The sequence below is a fragment of the Tamandua tetradactyla genome, chromosome X, assembly GCF_023851605.1.
Source record: "Tamandua tetradactyla isolate mTamTet1 chromosome X, mTamTet1.pri, whole genome shotgun sequence".
NCBI classification, from domain to species: Eukaryota; Metazoa; Chordata; class Mammalia; order Pilosa; family Myrmecophagidae; genus Tamandua; species Tamandua tetradactyla.
The window spans coordinates 6,280,191-6,297,623 of NC_135353.1; the positions used below are offsets into that span (position 1 = coordinate 6,280,191).

At 48.2% G+C, this 17,433-nt stretch overlaps 1 protein-coding gene across 2 annotated transcripts; it reads left to right on the plus strand.

Annotated features, from left to right (window-relative positions):
• Positions 1 to 475: 475 nt before the first annotated feature.
• On the plus strand, positions 476 to 6,379 carry TMEM187 (transmembrane protein 187). 2 transcript variants are annotated; one of them, XM_077144934.1, is made up of 2 exons: positions 476 to 589; positions 3,063 to 6,379. In XM_077144934.1, the coding sequence occupies exon 2, from the start codon at positions 3,283 to 3,285 to the stop codon at positions 4,081 to 4,083; it is 801 nt and encodes a 266-aa protein (XP_077001049.1). In that variant the 5' UTR covers positions 476 to 589; positions 3,063 to 3,282; the 3' UTR covers positions 4,084 to 6,379. The 2 variants fall into 2 exon arrangements, with proteins under 2 accessions (XP_077001049.1, XP_077001050.1); XM_077144935.1 differs by having other exon boundaries at positions 556 to 660.
• Positions 6,380 to 17,433: the final 11,054 nt, after the last annotated feature.

The following is a 17,433-nucleotide window of genomic DNA, read 5'->3' on the forward strand; positions in this document are numbered from 1 at the left end:
CCCGCCCGCTTGGGAAACTGTCCCCGGGTCGTGGGAGGGGCGGACACCCGAGGAGTCGGCTTTGGTTGGCAGGGGAGACGGGGGTGTGGGAGGCTGTGGGCGGCCGAGGGGGTCAGCAGGCGCTCTCCCCCCCCCCGCACGGACAGTGGCCGCAGGGCAGCCGAGCCCGCGACTGGCCACCAAGAGAGGCGGGGAGGGGGAGCGGGCCGAGGGGCGGCGACCCGGGGCGGGGCCTCCCGCCAGCTCCCAGGCCCGCCGGCTCCTCCCACGGAGAGCGTTTCCGCCGCCCGCGTCCAAACAAAGGCGGGGCGCGCTCCCGGGAGTGGCTCCGAGCGCCAGGCCGCCCCCTCCCCCGCCCCGTGGGCCGCACGGCGGGCGAGCAGGCCGGCGGCGCGGGGACCGCAGCCCAGCGCTCGGGGCCAGACAGACGGGCGGTCGCGGGAACGCTCCGCGTCTCCCACGTCACCTCGCGTCACCCCGCCCCGCCTTCTTCCCAGAGCCGCGCGCATGCGTACGACTGCGTTTCGGGTCCGCCCTTTTTTAAGATTTGAATGTAGCCGAGCAAAGAGGGAGGCAAAATGCCCGGATGGTGAGTGCTGGCTCTTTTTTTTTTTTTTTTTCGCGCCAATGCTGTAAGTTCCCACGGCAACCCTGGAGGAGGTAGGTGCTGTGACGGTCCCCATGTGACGGATACCCCCCCCAGGGGGCCGCCCCGATGCTCCCCGTGGTGTGGTGTCTGGGAGCTTGGATCGAAAAATTATTCTCGGCGCGCGCGCACACACACACACACACACACACACACACACACTTTATTTCTTCTTTATGTTCACAAATAGCTGAAATTTCGCCTTCCCCGCAATTATTAGCGTAGGCAGCAATCACAGGGCCAATAGGCCGGTGGATCTTGACATGTAATATGGTTAATGAAGCCCGTATGTTACCAGCTCGCACACTTACAGAGACACTTGCAAAACAGTCTTCACCTGAACGCGTTTAGCTTGTGAGTCTATTGGTCTTGGGCATTTTAAACGTTCTTTTGAGAAAGGCTCTGTAAGTTCCAGGAAAGGGCCAACGGGGTCCCTGGCTCAAGGAAAGGAGCCCAGCCCCCACTTCTTTATTGGGGGGGGCAGGTGAGCAATTTCACTAGGAGCCGTGAGGCTGGAGCTTCCTACTTCTGGCCACCAACTGCCTAAGTGACCTTGGACAAGTCACATCACCTCTGGAACCAAATTTCCTCCCTGTGAAGTGGGGAAGCTGAGCCATATGGTTTTCAAGGGCCTTGCCAGCCTCCTGCTGTTCCTGAGCTGGGGGGCGTGGGCCAATGGCGGGTGGCCCTCCATAGGGGACTGATGAGATCTGCCTGGAAAAAACTGAGCCTGGTTTTCCTGGGATACCTTAGGCAGATACTTAGGTGACATGTCACTTTCAGCCCTGCACCCCCCATCCCAGGTTTAGGTGGACTCTGCCCAGACAGCTGGAAATGAAGAGTGGCTTTCCACACCCTCCCAGGATTGGCCTCCTATCAGGTTGACAGTAGTCGTCTCCAACTGTCCACCCCGCTTCCTGGCCGACAGGAGGGTCAGGCGACGGCACGGGTGGCACTCTACCCCCACCACCCAAACCCTGGGTGGGTTAAGGGTAGGGCCCGGTGACAGCTGCATGGGAACATGCCTGCCAGAGGGGGCCTGACCTCAGTCAGTGAGCAAATGGCAGCCAGGAGCTGAGGGCAGCGGCTCAGCAGTAGCCCGGGGCCTTCGGGGACAGGAAGGTGGAACCCAGAGGAAAGGGTGGCGCACACAGGCCGGCTCTCGAGGAGGGGACGGGAGCATGCAAGCTGGGAAGTTTGTGTACAGCCGGGAGATGCAAAGTCCAGCGAGACCTTTGGTTTGCTCGGAAATGCTGCACACGAGAGGGCAGCTGGGCATTCAGTTGACCACAGTCCCTGATGCAGGGTAGGAGATAGAAAGCTCAGCATGAGCCACCCACACACCCATACTGCAGCCCCCTCTGCAAGGATACAGGTGCAGGCATTGCGTTGCTTCGGTGCCCCCCACATGCTGCGATGGCAGCTGAGGTCTCTTCCTAATCTAGGAGCTCATTCCATCCATCCAGCAGCCCTGGGCGTAGCCCCACTTTACAGCTGAGCAAACCTAGGTACCAAATGGCTGAGGCTTGAGGCCACCCTGTTGGTAAGCGGGTGACCCCGGGGTTGAGACACGGAAGGCCAGGCGTAGGACTATGCCTTGAGCCCTGGGCCCTCTTTGCCTTCTGTCCCCAGGTCCTGCCTCTTTGACCGAGGCCTTTTCAGAACATCAAACCTCTTCTTCACTTTGCTGCTAATCCGTTTCTGGCCCAGTGGGCCAATGCATACACCCCAGCCAGACCCTGAAGCACTTGATAACCCATGATAATTGCACGTTGTTTTTATTTTATAATTTTTTTCAATATTTTTATTGAGAAATCTTCACACACAGACAGCCCATCCATAGTACACAGTCAGTGGCTCACAATATCGTCACATAGTTATGCGTTCATCACCAGGGTCGTTTTTAGGAGAGGGTGATTTGGGTCCCCGGAAGCAGTAGGGGAGGGCAAGCCCAGGATGGCAGGCTTGTTCTCCTCCTCTATGGCTGCTCGAGGCCTTGTGTTTGATTCCAGATCTTACTAATGGTCTTGGGTTCAGCTGGCTCATTGGTTGAAGGGGCTCTGGGGCTAGCCTGGAATTTTCCACGCTGATCATTTCAACCTGCAAGAGGTTGGAATCTCTAAATGCAGTGACTTTAAGGGAACTAGGACAATGCCCACGATTTCTAGGGTACAGCATAAAAGAAAGGAGAGAAGCAGGGGTGGCCTGAGAAAGCAGCCTGAAAACTTGGTGCCTCTGAGGAGTTGCGGATCCGTGCGTGAGAAGCTGAAGGCACTGTTCGCTTTTATTTAGGCTTTCTTTTTCTGATGAAAACCATTTGTGGATCCTGAGGCTAAGAATCACACACAAAAAATGGAGGATCTTTTGAGGACGGTCTTTTGTTTTTTTCCTAACTGCACTCTTTTTGTAACCACAGAGGAAAATAAGGCAGAAAGTCTGCTCCCCCGGTGGCCGGCCAGTCAGCACGACTCTGGGGACAGGTGGAAGCATCTGTGTCCGAAATCCCGGAGACACCTTCCTGCCAGCTGCGGGGCTGAGGGGTATCTCTCTGGATCCGAAAGCACCACCGAGGAGGCTGCTCTGGTCAGCAATCTGCGTGCCATCCACGTGCTCTGCGCGTGTCCGGAAGGTTCTAGATGAAGGCCGAAACCGGGCAGGCCCTACTCCACGTGGCAGGGGGCTGCTGCCTCTGCATCGCCGCCATCTCCACAGGCATCTTTGCTGGCGTCTCTGTCCAGGTGGGCTACGAACACTATGCCGAAGCCCCTGTGCCTGGCCTCCCGGCCTTCCTGGCCATGCCCTTCAACTCGCTGATCAACCTGGCCTACGTGCTCCTGGGGTGCTACTGGCTGCAGAGAGGGGAGAGTGCCAGGGGGGGCTCAACTGAGGGGCCGAGGGCACGTTATCTCCAGGACACCTTTGCCGCCATGGCCGTGATCTATGGCCCTGTGCAGTGGCTGCGGATGGGGACACAGGCGCCATGGGCCGCTGTCCTTGACCAGTGGCTCACCCTGCCCATTTTTGCATGGCCCGTGGCTTGGTGCCTCTACCTGGAGTGGGGCTGGAAGCCCGGGCTCTTTCTCGGCATCGAGTGCCTCTCCCTGGCCAGTTACTGCCTGGCCCTGCTGCACCCCTGGGGCTTCGAGATCACACTGGGTGCCCACATCCTGGCCACCGTAGGGCAGGCCCTACACACCCAGGCATGGTGTGGCAGCCCCTCCTCCCGGGCGTATTTAGGCCTGGGGGTACTCTCCTGCCTGGGCTTCGTGGCTCTCAAACTGTGGGACCACCAGCTCGCTCGGTGGCGTCTCTTCCAGCGGTTCACGGGCCACTTCTGGTCCAAAGTCTGTGACGTCCTGCAGTTCCATTTTGCCTTTTTGTTCCTGACAAATTTAAGCAGTCGCCGGAGACTCTGTCCCGGGGAGAAGAAGCCTTAAAATTGGGTCAAGAGGTGCCTGGAAAACGATGACCGTCCCCAAATTGAAGTGGACCGTCTCGAAGGCAGGGCCAGGGCAGCGAGGTGGAATTGCTGGCATCGTAGGACTTTCCTTTCCGGTGGATTTATGGGCTTTGGTATTTCGGGGTGAAAATGTTCCAATCTCTGCAAATGACCCTTCTTGTAACTTTGTAACTTTCCTGTAGTTTAACACTTTTTCAGAGTAAAACGCTGGGGGACAATGATCCCAAGAAATGCAGTCTTCTGAGAGGGTGGCACGTACAATGTTCCCGAGATGGCATGTACAGATGTGTGACGGCGCGGTGGGGCAGCCTTTGCCCAGCAAGCTAGTCCCCAGGCCTCTGGGCCAGGCAGTAAGGTGTCAGTGAGTGTCCCTAGAGGTGGTTGGACTCAGGGAGACAGAGTCACACTCAAAACACATACCCGACAGACCAATGGGGAAGGGAGGTGCCAAGCTTCTCACTCCCACAGAGTTGTGACTGCCGAGCCAGTTTGACCTTTGCATTGGCTGCAGGAAAGTCACATGGAAGCTGCGGAGCCAGGCAGGATGTGTCTGGGAGAAGCCACCACCACTCAAGTGTCATGAGGGTAGAATTTTCTAAACAGAAAGTTGCCTGGTGGGTAAAGCCTCAGAGCCAGGGCATGGCTTAGATGGCCTTAGTGGCAAGGGTTCTTGAAGGGACCTGTGTCTGTCCCCCCTGGGAGAGACCCAGAATGTGGTACGAGGGGATCCCATGGCCCCACCAGCCTAGGGCCTTGGAAACCGGTGACCTCCTTGTACCTTGGGGACAGGGCCCTGGAGCTGGTGCTGTGACAGCCCCCAGGACGTCAGGCCTTCTAGCTGGTGGCAGGGAGTCTGACCCTTGGGCCATGCTGGAGGCTTTGCTTTTGGGCTCCCCCCCCAGACACCTGGAGACCATCCCCTTTAGCTGTCCTTTTGTCCCCTTGGTGAGTATGTCATTTAGATACCTGTTTTACCAGCTTGACCCAGGAAGGCAGCTGGTTTTCAAAGGTGCCTTCTGTAGAAAGCTGGTCTCTTCTGCCAGATTTTCTATGAGCTCACTTAGCTCAGGAGAGCTCCACTTCCCAACTCAAGGGGTCTTTCATGCTAGCCTCATACACCAATTAGGACCTTCTTGTTTAAGATTTGCTCATTTGCTGTCTGTGCCAGTTTGAAACTTGTGGACCCCAGAAAAGCCATGTTCTTTAATCTTCATTCAATATTGTTGAGTAGGATCTTTTTGATTAAGTTGTTTCCATGGAGATATGCCCCACCCAGTGGTGGGTGGGACCTTTCGAACAAGTGGTTTCCAAGGAGATGTGTCTCCACCCATTCAAGGTGGGGTTGCTTATAGGAGCCCTTTAAGAGGGAACCATTTTTGGAAAAAGCTTCAGAGCCGACAGAGCCAACACAACCCAGATATTTGGAGGTGGAGAAAGAAAATGCCCCCGGGAAAGCTGTTTGAAACCTGCAACCAAAAATCCCAGCAGTTGCCAGCCACATGCCTTCCCAGCTGACAGAGGTGTTCCCAGCCCATCAGCCTTTCTTGAGTCATGGTATCTTTCCCTGCATACCTTAGTTTGGACATTTTCATGGCCTTAGAACTGTAAACTTGCAACTTAATAAATCCGCTTTTTTTTTTTTAACTTTTTTATTGTATGGTATAACACATATACAAAGCAAAGAAATTAAAAAGCAATAGTTTTCAAAGCACTCTCCAACAAGTAGTTACAGGACAGATCCCAGAGTTTGTCATGGGCTACCATACGATCCTCTCAGATTTTTCCTTCTAGCTACTCCAGAATATAGGAGACTAGAAGGAATAAATATTTTTTTTATCACCGCAATCGACTTTTTTCTTTCTTTTTTTGTGAAAAATAACATATATACAAAAAAGCAATACGTTTCAAAACACAGCACCACAATTGGGTGTAGACTATATTTCAAAGTTTGACATGGGTTACAATTTCACAATTTTAGATTTTTACTTCTAGCTGCTGTAAGATACTGCTGACTAAAAGGAATATTAATTTAATGATTCAGCAGTCATATTCGTTTGTTAACCCCATAACTCCACCATCACCTTTGATCTTTCTATCCCTCTATTTTGGGGTGTCTGGTTGTTTTTTTTTTAATTAATTTTTAAAAATTTTTTTAAAAATATAGACATCAAACAAACACATTCTTAACTTTTGATCATTCTGTTCTACATATATAATCGGTAATTCACAATATCATCACATAGTTGCATATTCATCATCATGATCATTTCTTAGAATATTTGCATCAACTCAGAAAAAGAAATAAAAAGACAACAGAAAAAAATTCATACATACCATACCCCTTACCCCTCCCTTTCATTGATCACTAGCAATAAATCCGCTTTTTAAAAGCTGTTCCACTTCTGGTATATTCCCGCAGCTGTAACAAACCAATACACCATCTGACAACAATTCAGGTCAAACCGAGTAGGCATCCCCAGGTGAAAAGGCCACGTGAGCCAGAGAGGAGAGGGTGCCCTGTCCCTACTCCCCCCCCCCCCCCCCCCGGCCCCAATCGCTATTCAACAAATAACCCCATCCCAGGCTTGCCAGACAAAACGCAGACTGCCCAGCAGGCTTGTGGTCCTACCATGTCCCAGCTATCGCATGAGGTGTACTTGTACTAAAGAAGTATTTGTGGATCTGAAATTCACATTTTAGGAGTGTCCTGTTTTTGTTTTATTTGCCTTAAAGCCTCTAACACTTTTTGAGGCGAAATTCATAACATAAAATTAACCATTTGTAAAAGTGAACAGTTTAGGGCAACTTCATCCCTTTTCAACCATCAGCACTATCTCATTCCAGAACATTCTCATCAACCCCCAAAGACACCCCTGTACCCAGCAACAGTCACTCCCCAGCCTGCACACCTCCCCAGCCCCGAGCAACCACTAACCCACTTTCTACCTCTGTGGATTTGCCTATTCTGGACATTTCCTAGAAATAGGATCAGGCACTGTGTGGCTTTTTGCATCCGGCATCTTTCGCCGAGTGTGAGGTTTCTGATATATAGCGTCCAGTATTTTTATTTGCTGAATAAATCTGGCATCTCTGCACTGAGCCAGCCCAACCCAAAGCCAGTTACAGCCAGGCAGTTTTCTGCATCCTGCTCCACCCTGGTCAACCCCATTTCCGGGGCTGGGACCTCAGTGGGTGACAGTGCTGCTGGGGAGGCGAGAGGAAGGAAGGTGGTGGCTCTGCCGCCCTCCCCGCCTCTGCTCTGACTGCTTTCGTCTTTCTGACCCTTGCTGGAAAAGACAGAGAAGAAAATGCGCTGTTCGTTCTGTTGTTCTTGACATCTGGGTTCTCTCTCCATCGTGCCCCATACATACCCAAGAAGCTTCCTTCTCCCTTATGTTTCCACCTGATGGTTTCAAGGTTCCGAGGCTGGGCCAGATCTTAGAAACCATCTTTGCCACCCACTACGTTTTACAGATGGGGGAATGTGTATCCCCCACCCCCCGCCCTGTGAAAAGAGGTGTAATTGTTTTTATTCTCACGGGGTGGGGGTGGGGGCAGGGAGAAAACGAACGAGCAATGCAGAGAGGTAAAGACGCCTGGCACACACGCTGCCCCACCAAGGGCCCTTTCCTTCTTTCCTTCCTCTCCTCCTCCAGCCGGGACCCTCTTTGGACAGCAGGGTACCTGCCCACCCTGCATCCTTCTAGACCCTGAGACTCATGGAAAACCTATAGGGGACTTTGTTGCTGTTAGTTAATAAGTGACACCCCAGGACACATGCTCCCCTGCATTTGCTTTTCTTGCTCACTAGCTCCTGGTGCTTGCTTTGCTTTCGGGACTTTTCCATGGACTGTGGGTCCCATGGCTCCTTGGCCTTCTCTGTTTGCTACCAGGTTTGCCTCGGTGCCCAGGGGTCGATTCTTACGACCAGGCTTGCTGGGCTGCAAGGTTTCTGTGGTTTAAGATTGGTGGGGGCGGGCCATGGTAGCTCAGCGGCAGAGCCCTCACCTGCCATGCGGGAGACCCAGGCTCGATTCCCAGTGCCTGCCGAGGCAGGAAAAAAAAAAATTTGGTGGTTCGCTTTTCCCAGCACCTTCCTCCATTCACCTCCAAATGTCAGCAATTTTATTTTTTTATTTATGTTGAAATAATTTGAAACATATGAGACAGCTGTAAGAAATAATATGAACTCCCCACAGAGAATTCTAACCTTCCCCTCACCCCCTCCCAGATACCCTCATCCACCAATTTTAACGTTTTGTCATCTTTGCTGTATCATTCTGTCTGTCTGTCTGTCTGTCTGTCTACCTATCTTTTGACAATTTGGGAGCAGGTTGCACACGTCATACTCCTTGAGCATATGATCCTTCTCTGTACATTTCGACGAATAAGGATGTCCACTTATGTACCCCTCTTAAGGGCAGTTATCATGTTCAAGAAATTTAACGTGAATATAAAGCTGACAGTCTAGATTCCAATTCTCCCTTCCCCCCATGTCCCAGTAGTGTCTTTTTTTTTTTTTAATTTCTTTTTCTTGTTTTGCATGGGCAGGCACTGGGAATCGAACCTGGGTCTCCAGCATGGCAGGCGAGAGCTCTGCCTGCTGAGCCACCAAGGCCCATTCAGAAGTGTCCTTTTCAGCCTTTTCTCCTCCATTCTTAGCTCCCATCCAGATTCATGTGTTGTATTGAATTATTATCTTTTATTTATTTATTTATTTTAAGTCATGGAGACACATATGCAATGTAAACATGCTCTTCCCCTCCCCCTCCAAGCATACCCTTGAGTGGCATGAATCAAATTCACAGTGTTGCATGCCCTTACCACCTTCCATTACTAGAACTTTCCATGCACCCCAAACAGAAACTTTACACTTTTTTGTTTATTTGTTAGCTTATTTTGAACATCCTGTTTTATTTAACAGTCCATAAGTTCCTTGAGGGAGGGCTTCATTTACAAACAGGGAACCCCACCAGACTGACACCCCGGAGGTACAGGGTAAGTAGAGGATGAGTGGCTGACTGCTGTTTTGTGACCTGGTTTGAACACAGTTCTGAAAGCACAAAGGAAGAGAATCGATGGTGAGTCGTCTTGCACTCCACCGCCCCTCCGCCAAGAACCCCTGACCCCTAGTGCCCTCCACTCATTTTGCATTAACTCCCTATTGTCACTGAAGCTTGTGTACTCTCCTTTCTGTCTCTGTGAGTTTGCATTTTCTCTGATATTTTCTTCGTGGTTACCATGAGGCTCAAATCTAACCTCCTAAATCTGCAACAATCTCATTGGCTTTGCCACCAGCCTCACTTCAATCACAGACATCAACTAGTTCTTCTACCCCGCTGTCTCCCACCTTTATGTAATTCTCATCACAAATGACATGTTTACACATTGTGGGTCCCAAACCATTTATGTCTCAATATGTTTTATGCATTTGCCTTTTAGATCCTATAGGAAGTAACAAGTGGAGTCACAAATCAAAAATTACAACAGTACTGGCATTTATATTTACCCGTGCCACTATCTTTACTGGGGAGCTTTATTTCTGCATAAGTACTGGCCTCGATCTATTGTCTAGTGTTCTTTCCCTTCAACCTGCAGAACTCCCCGTTAGCCTCTCTTGTAGGGCTGATCTAATGGGGACAGACTCCCTCAGCTTTTCTTTATCTGGGAATGCCTTAATGTCTCCCTCCTTTTTTTTTTTCTGGCATGTGCAGGCTCCAGGAATCGAACCCAGGTCTCTGGCATGGCAAGTGAGAATTCTGCCACTAAGCCACCATTGCACCACCCTGTCTCCCTCTTTTTTTTGGCTGCATGGTCCAAGAATCAAACCCAGGTCTCCAGCATGGAAGGCAGGCATTCTAACCACTAAACTATGCGTGCACCCTCCTTCATTTTTGAAAGACAGTTTTTACTGGATACAGAATTCTTGGGTGACAATTTTTTTTGCCTCCAGCAAAAAAATATTTAAATATGTCACCCCACTTCCCTCTTGCCTCCATGGTTTCCAATGAGAAATTGGCACTTCATCTTATTGAGGCTCCTTTGTATGTACCATGCTGCTTCTCTCCTGTAGCTTTCACAATTCTCTCTTGGTCTTCGGCACTTGACAGTCTGATCATAACATATCACAGTTTGGGGCTATCAGGGTTTGTCCTGTTTGTAATTCATTGAGCATCTTTGCTGTGTATATTCATGTCTTTCATTAAATTTGGAAAGTTTTTGGCATTATTTCTTTGAATATTCTCTCTGCCCCTTTATTCTCCTTCTGGGACCCCCAGATCGTGCATGTCAGTACACTTGATGGTGCCCCACAGGTTCCTCCAGCTCTGGTCACTGCTCTTCATTCTGTCCTCTTTCTGCTCCTCAGACTGGATGATTTCAATTGTCTTATCTTCACATTCACCGATTCTTTCTTCTGCCAGCTCCAGTCTGCTGTTGGACCCCTCTAGGGAATTTTAAATTTCTATTACTGTGGTCTTCAGCTGTCTGTTTGGTTCCTTTTCATAATTTCTATCTCTCTATTGATATTCTCTTTGTGTTTGTTTTAGTTTGTTAAACCTGCTGGAATGCAACATACCAGAATGCTTTTAAAAAAGGGAATTTATTAAGTTGCAAGTTTATAGTTCTAAGGCTATAAAAATGTCCCAACCAAGGCATCCAGAGAAAGATACCTTCACTCAAGAAAGGCCAGTGGGTCCAGAACACATCTGTCATCTGGGAAGGCACATGGCGGCACCTGCTGGGTTCTCTTGCTTCTTGTTCAAAGTACTTCCCCCAGAGCTTTTTCCTTCTGAACCTCTAAAGGTCTCTGCCTGTGTGGGCTCTGTTGATTCTGTTGGCACTAAAGCATTTTCCACAATGGTTCCCTCTTAAGGGGCTCCAGTAAGCCACCCCACCTTGAATGGATGGAGAATGCATCCCCATGGAAACCAATTAATCAAAAGTTACCACCCACAATTGGTGGGGTCACATCTCCATGGATAATCAAAAAGTTCCCACCCAGTAATATTGAATGAAGATTAAAGAACATGGCTTTTCAGAGGTATACAACAGGTTCAAACTGGCACAGTGTTCATCTATCATTTGCCTGATTCCCTTTCTTTCTTTTCCATGTTTTCCTTTAGCTCTTTGAGCATATTTAGGGCCATTAAAAAATCTTTGTCTGGTATGTCCCAGGTCTGATCCTCCTCATGATGGTTTCTAATGCTTTTATCTTCTCCTTTGCCTGGGGCCATCGCTTCTTGTTTCTTTCTATGTTTTGTGATCTTTTGTGGAAACCTGGACATTGTGATATTTGAGCATGTTATTGCTGGAATTTAGCCTCTGAAGCATCTGTTCCTTATCCAGCTAGTTATGACAGAGCTTTCCTTGACTAGCAGGAGCTAACAAAAAAAAAAAAAAAAAGGAGAAGAGCTCTCCTTCAGAGTTTATGCATAGAATGAGTTTGAAGAATAGCTCCAGGCCAAAGCATAGGGGTCTCCCTCATCCTTTCTGCACATTTGTCTTTTCTTGGGCATGCAAGGTGGCCCTAGGGAATTCCCCCATTTGCACAGATAGGAATGTCCCCTCTTCCCTAGGAAACAGTTTCCTCACGGTCCTGGGCACTGCATGGAAATGTCCCACAGCCAGCAGTTCCCTGCCCCAGCAGCACAACTTGACTGCCCTCCCACAGCGTTCTGTAGGAGAGCTCTGTGAGCTGCCTTCTATACACAGGACAAGTTCTGGGACAGAGAGTCCCTCAGGCCACCACCAGACAGATTGGGCCAGACATACAAGCTCCCGGTATGCACATGAGGGTCACTCTACTTCTCCAGAACTGGGACCAGGGATTTGCACTGGGCCTGTGGCCTGGCTCCATGCCAAGTTGGTGAGGGGTGAAGGAAGGGCAAGCCAGGGTGCCACACGATCTTACTGCTTTAAAGTGGCCTTTTTCTTGCTTCTGCACTTGTGGTTACTGCAACGCTTTAACTATTTTCTGGAGCTTTCAGAAAGATGTTTCTGCCAGTTCTGGCTGATTGTTCACAGCTTCTCTGAGGGGGCAGAGCCCTGAAGCATCCCACGCCACCATCATGATTGGGCAAGTAGGGGATTAGCACTCTTTTTATTTTTTTCAGTCTGATAGGAGTGCCTTTTAACTTTAATTCACCCCCCCACCCCCGCACATACTCCTAATGTATACACACATTTGTCTGTTGGCAGTTGCGATTTGTATTTCTGTAAATTGCCTGTTTATATCCTTTGCTCACTTTTCTCTTGGGCTATCTTTCTTTTTGTCATCAATTTATAGGGGTTATTTTAATATTACAGATATTAACCCTTCACCCATCATATAGATGGCAAAGGTGTTTTACTAATTTATTGTCTTTTGACTTGTGGGCCCCACCAAGCAGAATGCTTTAAGATTTATGTAGTCACCTGGGGATGAGCCGGACCTGCATCATGGGATTGAGAGAAACTTCTTGACCAAAAGAGGAAAGAGAGAAATGAGACAAAATCAAGTATCAGTGGCTGAGAGATTTAAAAGACAATTGAGAGGTTATCTTGGAGGTTATTCTTATGCACTATATAGATATCCCTTTTTAGTGTATGGTGTAGTGGAGAGGCTGGAGGGAAGTACCTGAAACTGCTGAGCTGTGTTCCAGTGGCCTTGATTCTTGAAGACAATTGTATGATGATACAGCTTTTACAATGTGACTGTGGGATTGTGTCAGATGCTCCTTTTATCGAGGGTCTGGACAGATGAGTAAAAAATATATATGGATAAAAATAAATAATTTGGGGAGATAAAGAGTAAAAATTGGGTAGATTGAAATACTGTGGGTCAGTGAGAGGGAGGGGTAAAGTGTATGGGACGTATAAGTTTGTTTGGGATTTTTAATTTCTTTTTCTGGAGTGATGCTAATGTCCTAAAATTGATCATGGTGATGAATATACAACCATGTGATGATATTGTGAGCCGTTGACTGTATAGTTTGGATGGACTATATGTGTGTGAAGATATTGCAATAAGAATATTTTAAAAAAAGATTTATGTAGTCACCTGTGTCCATCTTTTTCTACATAGCTTTTGGGTTTCTGGGCTTGTGGATGCCAAGGTTATATTTGTCTACCTGTCAGCTAGCTTGGTCAAATCATAGCATCTCTTATAGCTACTTCAGCTCTTTTTCATATCAAGTCAGTTGCTTGATAAAATATTGCAGATGTCACCATCGTCAACATGAACAGCTTTCCAAACTGCAGTTAACCAGCGCAGTTTGTCATCGTGTTTTATTAAGGGAGGATGCGGGGACAGCTCAGTGGCTCTCTCCAGCCTGACTCTGGAAGCCCCTCTCCAGGCGCAGTGTGTCTGCTGCTTGGGCCGTAGGAGCAGGTCACGTCCTTGTCACCCTTTTCATGTTTGTCCTATTGCCTGCCTTTTGCCTTGAGCTTTGCTCTCCTTTCCTTTTCAGAAACGCTGACTCCTGGTTTTACTTCTGCCTCTTCTTTCTTGTCCTCACCTTCCTGGTGTCCCTGCCTGACTTCCGTAGCCACTGTCACCGCCAAAAATGAAACCTTCCAGATCCAATTGAAACTCCATCCTCCTGCCTGCCACCCCAGAGGTAACTGTCATCCAGATTTGGATTTGATCACTCTCTGGCATGTTCTTCTTTTTATTTTAATTATTTATTTGTTTGTTTGTTTGGGGGGGGTGCATGGTCTGGGAATTGAGCCTGGGTCTCCCACATGAAAGGTGGGTATTCTAACCACTGAACCACCCGTGCACACTTCCTGGCATGTTCTTATACCTTTCCTACACGTGGTTGTCTCCACAAGCAAAATATACTAGTGTCCAGCTTTTTAACTTTAGAGAAAATGCAAGTGGCTGCATCAATAGCAGTTTCCTTCCCCAGTCTCTGCCGGTGTCCATTGGAAAGTTCCTCATTTTGTGCCATTAGGAACAGCACATCTGTGCATTTTCCTAAACGTGCTTTGTGGCGACTGCATGCAAGGTCACAGCCACACTTCACATTTATTAGAAGTTGCCAAACCCCTTTCCAAAGACGTTGCCCGCAATTACATGGTCACTGGAGTTCCGGTTGCTCCACCGTCTTACGAGCACTCAGTGTCATCAGAGTATTTACTGACCGCCAATCTCATGGGCGTCACCCAGAATCGCATTTACTCCTCATTTACCTTTCCCCACTTAAAATCAAGGTTGATCGCTGTAATTCACGAGTTGCAATGGCTTGGCAGGTTGCATGAACTCTCCGTGCCTCAGTTTCCTCTCTCTAAGACGAGATACTAACAGCACCTCCCTCGTAGGGTGGAGGCTGGCTGGGGGATCGGATGAGGTAAGCCATAAATACAGCTTAGGAAAGTGGCTGCACATAATGAGCTGTTGATAAATGTTAACTATGCCACAGCCCTGCGTTGTGGCTGAGGCAGCTATAGATAAGGAAGCACTGACCATAATGGCAGTAGCTAACAGTTATTGAGGACTTTCTATAGAGGAAACGGGGCTGAGAGAGGCTGAAGCCTCCAAGTTCACGGAGGTAGGAAGTGGCCAAGTTGGGGTTGTCTTGGGGCTTCAGACTTCCCTCTAGTGCTCATTGCTTCTACCGTAGGATTTCAAACTGTGTCCCATGGAGCCCTAGCCTCCAGGATTTTGGATTCAAATTTCATTTTGGAAAATCCATTTTTCTCACTGAGATAGAATTCCTATATCATTGAGATACCTACTTCTTGTCAAAGTATACAATGTGGTGGTTTGGGGATATTCACACGTTGTGTATCCATCACTACTATCTGATTCTGGAACAGTTTCATCACCCCCAAAGGAAACTCTGTACCCATTAAGCAGTACCCCCTCCCCGCTATGCCCTCCCCCCTCCGCCAATCCCTGTTAACTACTGGTCCACTTCCTGTCTCTGTGGAGTTGCTCATTCTGGACAGTTCATATGAATGGAACCAGACAACATGTGAACTTGGGTGTCTTTCACTTAGTTGTGCTGTCTTTGAAGTCCATCCATTTGTAGCATGGGTCAGAACATCATTCCTTTTCATTGGCCAAATAATATTCCATGGCACGTCTACACCACGTTTCGGTGATCCATTCACCCGTCGATGGACATGTAGGTCGTTTCCACCTCCTGGCTCTGCTGACACTGCTGCCATGAGCACTGGCCAGCAGATATCTCTGCTTAAGTCTCTGTTTTCACTTCTTTGGGGAATACACCTACAAGTGGAATTGCTGGGTCATATGGTAACTCTATATTTAACTGTTTGAAGAACTGCCAGACTGTTTTCCAGCCTGCTTGCACCATTTTACATTTCCCACCAGTGGGTGTGAAGTGGTATTGCATCCTGCTTTCAAAATACATTTGTCACTTTTGAAAAACTCAAAGCAGAACTACACTAGTACATGCACTCGGCTGTGGTGTTCACCAGATGTGGGCCTGGGGGCAGACAACAGCTCCTCCAGCATCTCTATCACCAAAGTGCATCCTGGCAGTGCAAGGTTATTCAGAAGCCTTCACCAGTTGAAACTCTTTGTTTTTGTGATGCAGAGTGGCCTCCCGCACCCCCCAAGATTGTTTGGTTTGGTTTTGGCGCATGGGCTAGGACTCGAACCCAGGTCTCCCACATGGCAGGGAAGCATTCTACCACTGAACCACCCGTGCACCCTTCCAGAGTGTTGTTTGTTTACTTGTTTTTCTTTTTTATTATAAAATATTATATATATACAAAGCAAAGAAAGAAAAAAGCAACAATTTTCAAAGCACTCTTCAACAAGTAGTTACAGAACAGATCCCAGAGTTTATCATGGGCTACTATTCCACCATCTGAGCTTTTTCCTTCAAGCTGCTCCAAAACAGTGGAGTCTGGAAGGAATAGTAATATCAGCAGCCATACTTGTTTGTTAAATCCTATCTTTTCTGTTACACCTCCTCCTTCTCCCAATCTATAGGGATCTTTGGGCAATGCCCATTCTGACTTTTCCTGCTCAGACTGATTTTCATACTGTAGAAGCAAAACGGGTGGAAGAGCTAAGCCAGTGACACAAAAAGCCAAGATACACAAGGGATGCTGAGCTGGCCCCCACTGGAATGTGAAATCCAGGCCTATGTTGTTTACTAGAGCCACACCTAAGATGTGTTTGTGGTGAGATTAAATGTAAAAGAATGCAACAAAAAGATAGGCGAGGCAACTACTAACTAAAAGAAAGCTGGCATCGTTACAGTAGTATCAGACCCAATAGATTGTGGAACAAAACAAGAAACATCTTGGGATGAATGATGTTAAAGTAGGCTCAAATATCTATAAAGCAATGATGGACCGAACTCCAGTGAGAAATAGACAAATGCAGCGCAGTGGAGGGACATTTTCTCCACGCTTCCCTTGAATTTTGGTTGAGCCAAAAGCAATTCTGTGAAAATAACAGAAAATGTGGACACCCCAGGATTGAGGGCGGGTTAAGGGACAGGTGGGGACCTCTGCACCTGGGATGCGTGCAGAGCCCATTCTTCTCCAGTCCACAAGCAACATCTATTGACACTGATCATGTGCCAGCCAGAAAGCAAGGAACAATTTCTAAGACCTGGTGTCTTCAACTAGAATGCAATTAAGTTAGGTCAGTAACCAAAACCAATCTCCAAATTAAAAACACAAAGCCCATTATAATGAAACATTTAAAATAATTAGAACTACATTAATAAAAAGAATTGTGGGAAATGGTGGAAGTGGTACTTGAAGTGAAATTTATAGCCTTGAAGTTGACAGATTAACAATGTTTATTGAGCTATGATGTGATCTGGTAAAATGCAGAGATGTGCAGTGTACACCTCGGATTTTTCATACGCACGCAGGAGGCACCATCAAACCTGCTCGCCTCTATAGGTATTCTCACCTCTATAGGTAGTGATTTTAGGTTGGTCTTGCATGTTCTGGAACTTTCCTATGGTCTTTAGTCTTTTGTGTGTGGCGGCTTACACTTAGCATGATGTTTTTTGAGATTCCCACGTCTCGCACATGTTCGTTCCTTTTGATTGCTGGGCAGTATGCCGCAGGGTGCCAGTGTGACACCTACCCACCCCCCTTTTCTTTTTACCCATTCACCTGTTGATGGGCATTTGGGTTGTTTCATATTTGGGGCTATTATAAATAAAGCCAGGCGTGAGTCTTTTTCTGGATATGTGCCTTCGTTTCTGTTTCTTATAGACCTAGAAGTGAAATTGCTCGGTTAGGTGGATTTCCAGGTTAGAAGCAACTGCCAAGCAGGTGCCCAAAGAGGCTGCTCATTCTGCACTCGGCTGGCCCTGGGCGGGCTCCCAGTTGCTGCCCCTTCCCA